The sequence below is a fragment of the Echinococcus granulosus genome (assembly GCF_000524195.1).
Source record: "Echinococcus granulosus chromosome Unknown EG_S00079, whole genome shotgun sequence".
In the NCBI taxonomy this organism is placed as follows: Eukaryota; Metazoa; Platyhelminthes; class Cestoda; order Cyclophyllidea; family Taeniidae; genus Echinococcus; species Echinococcus granulosus.
The window spans coordinates 111,294-117,531 of record NW_020170459.1 but is presented as its reverse complement, the minus strand read 5'-3'; the positions used below and the strand labels follow the sequence as shown (position 1 = coordinate 117,531).

Below are 6,238 nucleotides of genomic sequence, written 5' to 3'. Positions count from 1 at the left end.
AAACCCTAGGAGATCGATGCCTGTCAGAAGAATAAAATACACAAAGCTTGAGACAAGTGGAAACACATTTACGGATTTACCGTTACAGGCGGGATAGGAAACAAAATAAAAGGCCCACAATACGACGAGGATAATAATGAAGGCCGCAAATTACCTTCCCAACCTGCCGAACAAGATCAGGTGCATAGCTGGGGTCGCAGATAACCTTGGAACATTTGGCCACCTCACCCTCCGATTTCACACCAACAACCTTGCCGTTCTCCATGACAAACCCTTCAAAGGGCTTGTTTAACATGTAGGTGCCCCCATAAACTGCAGAAAGACGCGCGAAACCTTGAGGCAGTTCGCCCAGCCCATAGAGGGGGTAGAGGTAGGGAGAGGAACCATAGCGACTCAGTGAGTCACTGTAGAGCTTCATTCGCCTAATTGCGTCCAGAGCACACAAATTGCGCTTGTAATCATCATTGCGATAGAGGCAAATAGCGTGACCGACGAAATCCTTTGATGATAGAAAGCAAAAAATTGAATATTATAGAAAATGGGTGTTTTTATAACTAATTAATGCAACATACGTAAGTCGTGAAAACTGCCTCTACTATCTCGGCAAATGCGATACCATAAGAATCTTTACGTCGGAGTAATACAATAAGAGGCATACCAGGAACACACCTGAGTGTTGTTATCAACCCCAAACTTGTCGAATACGGCCTGCATCGTGCATTTATTCAAGGGCAGTTCTCCCCAAGTATCAGGCTTGTTTTCATCAACACCATCCGTGAATATGAGTAGTTTCCTGAAGCGGCGCTTTTCAAACATACCCATGAGATCTAAACGATGAAACTAGACAGTTTTAAGTACCTGAGGAAAGCGCCTCGCGCTCATTACTAGGAACTTTGCAGATTCGTCCGGAATCAACGGTACCCTTGTATACATAACTACCTCCAACAGATTTGAACTCGAGGTAACGTGTCACACCCGTATGGAGAAGAAGCTTCACGAGTTTCCCATCGGCCATGAGGAACTTTGGGATAAGATCAACATTCCAATCTCGCAGACGCTTGTAGACCTGTTCACCAGGACACGTTTTATTGAAGCGCTTGAAGAGTTCATCGAGCGGAGTAATGGAAGTACTTTCACCACCGTAATAACTGTTCCTATCCATATGAAGAACCTTTTTGCCAGCAACGGACATAAGTCCACTCAGAATGCATTCCTAAAAGAAGAAGATGGGGATGTTAGAAGAGAATGAAGTAAAACCAATACCTTTAGTCCAGTACCCAAAATAACGATATCGTAATCTTCGTCCATTTTCCTTCGAGTAGCCGCCGAAGTGACACAGTACGTTTAAAGCGATGTGTAAAGTACACATTTGCATCCTTTCAATTATAAAACTTTGCATCCATTGAAATTTTTGGATGAACGAGAAAGGTTACAAATCTATAATTAAACGCACTTCAAAAATGGCAGTAAATAACATAGAGGCAGTGGATATAACTAAGTCTTGTTCGATGGCTACATAGTTTTCCAGAGAAAAACCACTTACGAGAATTGTGATTACCAAATGAACTGCGGCAGGTACATATCCCTTTAATAGGAAACAGTTAAACATTTTTCCACGTTTTCTGCTGTATGATTGCATATCTAATGTGAAAGAAATAACTCGGTAATTGCTGTCAGCATGACTGCGTACCGAATAGTTTGAACTCCCTTACCTCCTGATTTCTGAACATCTTGAACACTTCCCTGCACTACCATTGATTTCGCAGTAGTTGCTATAATGTGAAGAGACTTTGGAAATGTTTTGATTCTCATTTTAAGGTAAAGGCATTCGCCAAGGTGTAAATGGGCAGGAATAGTGCCGCTCCGTTGAGGGCAGGTGTAGCGACACCAGTAGGATGATGCACAAGTTGTCATGTGTTATCGCAATTGAAGCGGCCAACAGCAACCTAGTCAGCAGTAACAGAATTGGAAAAGGGGACAAGAAGTACACAAGAATTGGTGTCAGTTATCTTTAACTTGGAAGATATGCGAAAAAGTATTAGCTTACAGAAGCGCCGATATCGGCTCTCCCCCCGATCACTTTTGCTTCAGCCTGCCTCGAGGCAGAATTGGAGATGGGTCAATAATAATAGTAGTCGATCTAATTCAAATTTTCGAATACTTAGTCCCCTTTAAGGTGTGCTGCCAATACAGAAAGGTTGGAGGTCATAGACACGGACAAGAGTCCATGCCAACAAGACGGCATCACGACCCATGGTGACTAGAGTACCGGCTTAGCTAAAGCAAATGGTGCTGTTACACAGCTCCCCACTCCTGTTTAGCTCCGGCCATCTACAATGGTCAACAAAACCTAGTCGATGCTTTAAAAACCACCCACAATCTAGGGACAAAAAACCTTGTGCGGATCAAGACTTATTATCCTCCATGAATTGCTAATTGCCCAAAACTGAGAACATTTTAAAAGCAACATTTTCCTAAACACTACCAGCAGCACCGCTTTAGAGGGAGGCGATCCACATTCAATGAAGTGGAGCCCAGCAAAAAGAAAACTGGTACGCCTTCTGCCCATAACAATGGGTAGGTCACGAGGACAGTGTATGAGTCGTCTGGGAGTCCACAAGGAGAATAAAACGGTGCAAATAATAACAATCACGCTGAGTGGGAACTGCGACATCTCGGAAGCGATTGCAGAAGGCTGAACGGCTATCAGTCTTTGCCCAATGCGCCGCAGTGACACCCTCCACTGACTTACAACCAGCCAAGTTTGAGACCACGAATAGCTCTAGGAGTACCTCTGGTCCTCAACCTTAGTGATGTCACAAGCCATCAAATATCGTGTCCAAGTAATACTCACATTCAGTGGGCCATGAAAGACACTTGACGAAGTCACACCACGAATTGACAACACTGGCAGATCCAACCGTTTGCATCCTGTCAATGGGTGAAATAGAAGCCGTAACACCGAAGTGTCAATCTGATTAAAACCAATGTCAAAGTTCCTGAAAAGGTGCCGAGTGTTTTGTCGAGTAGAGAAACTACTCGGGAGACTGCACAGCCCAGATGCAATCAGAGAAATTGACCAAGAAAGCAAAGACCCGATCAAATAAAATCGATCGTTGTGAAAAGATGAGTTGTTCAATAGAATGCGTGGTTCTGACATAAGACGGCTATAATGGTGACGCGGCGACTGAGGATGTTACCCGACTTGTGGGACATTGAATGCCTGCAGTCCCCCACACAGGAAAGAAGACACCGAAACGGGTTAATGGGAATTAATACATGCATATAAAATGGGAAATTTAAACATGACACGATTTATCTGACTACTTCATCCTTCATTCCCCTCACTGTACCACAGTGACGTCCTTCATCAACTCGCGGATGGCCATCGTGGCGTAAGCGGCCTTGGGCAACGTGAATTCGAGCACGAGAGCTCGATGCTTTTCTGGAACACAAAACGGGCAGCTATTTGAGACGATCATTACAGAAGAGGGTCATGAGGGGGAGGTGTGCATCATGCCTACCGATGTCATCGGCATCACCGGCAGCTGAAAAGGGAAAAAACGGGCAGCGGCATTAGAGTGGCTATCAAGATAATATGAGCAATAACATGCCTTCAAGCAGAAAGTGTCCAATTTAGCAGCAAAAGCGGTTGAGTGGAAAATGGTGAAAGCTGCACAAGAGGCTGTTTTTTGCAGCTTTTAAGAAGTGGACACATATCCCGGCCTGGTGGATAGACAAACTGCTTCAAAATGCAGCTCCCAGGGTAGAACACTTGAAAATCTACAGTCACATTCCAAGACGCGTTTTAACAGGAGGCGCTGAACATTCGCAATAACCAAAACAAGTAACATTAGGAGACCCAAAATTTGTCAGCTGACAAAGTTGGATCTCTCATTAATTAATTTCAAAAGTACCTTAAGAGAGGTTAAGTTGAGAAGTAAAAAGGAGCCAGAATGCAGTAAGAAGGCAGATTTTGCATTCCAGAGAGTCACATATTATTCCGTTCAATGGGGCAAAAGCGGTTCAAAACCCTACCTTCCTCCTTAGAAGGAGATGAAGCCCCATCCACAGAAGCCGATTCGGTGGTAGTCATTCTGGCGTAGTCGCTCTGCACCAGCGGTTTTTGTGAATCTGTGTACTCGCGGATTTCATAGTGGACATCCTCCGGTTTCACAACCAAGTGGCGGTACGATCCAGGCAGTGCGAAATCTCTACAAGAAGACACCACCGATTATTTTGAAGATAAAAATAGGAAATTTATAAAGAGACGTGATTCAAAAGTAAGCATACAACTTGGCTCAAGGTGAGAAGTGCGACTCACTTGACTTTGTGATTGAAATCGTCGATTTTCAGCGAGTCCTCGTGGAGGATCTCTGTATACCACTTCCCGCCTGTGAGAAAAGAGTGCGAAAACGGCGGTTAACATCGACAAAGGGTAGATGAGAGTGGAAAAGCCAGAAGTAACAGAAGCATTGCATTTCACCAACTGCGAAATTGAAGTAAAATGGGGTGATAGTTTTTTACGGGTGCCTAAAAGGACTGAATACCCTATGAAATGCTGTTGCAAAATGGAGCGAGTCATTCCACAGTCTACCCCGGAACCCATGCTTCCATTGTTCCGGCTCTTCTGCATGCTCGCAATCAAGCTACTTCCAGATCTGCATGTCTGGTAACCGCCACAAGGATGACTTGAACGCCACGGCATCTAATCACATGCAAGTATAAGTGGCAAAGCACTTCAACGAGTTAATTTTGCGTGCTATAGGGTATCTAAAAGCAACATTAAGTAATTTAAAGACTAAGTCGTTTTTGATTCGAAGATGGTGGTGGAAAAACACCTTATTTTAAATGCATATAGTGAAATGGATGGACCATTCCTAGCCCAGAAATTGGTATAAGGCAACACTCGAGTCACTAGTGTCACCAGTTTTCCTGTTCTACATGCAAGTAATAGAGCTGCTGCCAGAATTGTACGCACCGCAAGACCCTCAGAGACAATTCAGAGACCATATTGAGATTTACGTCATGTGGCTAAATGAAAGGTACTGCATGGTGTACTTAGCACCTCCTTGTTATGCCTGAAAGCAGAACAGCATTTTAATGTCTCATAAATGCATTTAAGCTAGTTCTCCACAGACAGAAAAAGGTGCGATTCAGGTTCAACGGAGCACTCCAGACGGAATAAGTTTCGGCACGGTAATCCGCCGAAACGGAAACACACAATAGCATAGTTGAGTGGACTTAACACCGAACAATTTTGGCTTTAACTGGATTAAATGAGAATGAAAAAGTACTCACTAGTCCTTGATTTTATTGTCAGCTGAGGCTAAGCTGATTCAACATGGAAAGAAATGGCAAAAATAGCTTGGACAGTTTAAGCACACAGAAAGCACTCTAAGGCAGCCACAAAGACATCCACAGATAGTAAGAATGAAGATGCCTACAAGTTGAAGGTATATGAAGTGATTATGCAGAGAAATTGGATCCCACACCAGTAGATTGAAGCTTTCTTTGTGCCATTTAGGCCACTTTCGCCCCTCTATACATTGACTTTATACCTACTTCCAGACTAGCATGTCCTCTACCTACTAAGAAAGCAAAAGGTAGGAGCCAAATCTCAAGTGGGGACAAAAAAGAATGCAGCACAAAAATTACTTACAATTAGTGTATTAGCGACATTTTACCTACACAGGTCTAAACACACATAAAAACGAAGTTCGACGCGGGCTTCAAATGATCGCGCTGGATGAAAGAAGAGTATGCGGCGTGATGAAACCCTCTTAAGACTGCCCAAAGGCTGCACCAGCGTGAATTTGTCCATAAACGACTAATCAAAGATGGCTGGGAGATAGTGCTTTCAACCCCCACACTGGCGTTCCAATAAAAAAACTTAACTATGCAGACGATAGCATCAGCGTACTCCAAGAGACATAAAAACGTTCAGTAGACCACAATTTTGTGGCCAGTGGAGACCATCCTAGTGCTGCCTTGAAGGGAACTGCATCGAAAGTGACTCAGGCGATTCAAGCAAATGGGATGCGTTCTACTGGGGTTTTGAAAAGTATACACAGAGTACGAGTGGAGATATTTACGTACGTACTGCGTAGCTCTACTTATGCAACCCATGCTACCAAATTCCCAGCTCCATTTCCATATTCCTATGTCTCACACAACCTTCAAGGGGAATAAGTCACTACTTGAGGCTTTGCTATTAACTTGAGTTATGGAGTGGTAC

The 6,238-nt window shown here is 43.7% G+C and overlaps 2 protein-coding genes across 2 annotated transcripts in view; both read right to left on the bottom strand. All coding sequences in view use genetic code 11, as the record gives it.

Annotated features, from left to right (window-relative positions):
• The window catches only part of EGR_07503 (Rab GDP dissociation inhibitor alpha), a gene marked incomplete at both ends in the record, with an annotated part of 5,498 nt that extends 4,190 nt beyond the window's left edge, over nucleotides 1-1,308 (bottom strand). Inside the window, 4 exons of the mRNA XM_024496752.1 lie at nucleotides 155-499; nucleotides 670-827; nucleotides 859-1,213; nucleotides 1,264-1,308. Of these exons, the coding sequence (XP_024348823.1) occupies nucleotides 155-499; nucleotides 670-827; nucleotides 859-1,213; nucleotides 1,264-1,308 (903 nt within the window). The remainder of the gene's footprint in view (nucleotides 1-154; nucleotides 500-669; nucleotides 828-858; nucleotides 1,214-1,263) is intronic.
• A 505-nt stretch (nucleotides 1,309-1,813) lies between these two features.
• Nucleotides 1,814-6,238, bottom strand: part of EGR_07502 (Sec1 family domain-containing protein) — a gene marked incomplete at both ends in the record, with an annotated part of 19,124 nt that continues 14,699 nt past the window's right edge. Inside the window, 4 exons of the mRNA XM_024496751.1 lie at nucleotides 1,814-1,946; nucleotides 3,349-3,445; nucleotides 4,039-4,214; nucleotides 4,325-4,394. Of these exons, the coding sequence (XP_024348822.1) occupies nucleotides 1,814-1,946; nucleotides 3,349-3,445; nucleotides 4,039-4,214; nucleotides 4,325-4,394 (476 nt within the window). The remainder of the gene's footprint in view (nucleotides 1,947-3,348; nucleotides 3,446-4,038; nucleotides 4,215-4,324; nucleotides 4,395-6,238) is intronic.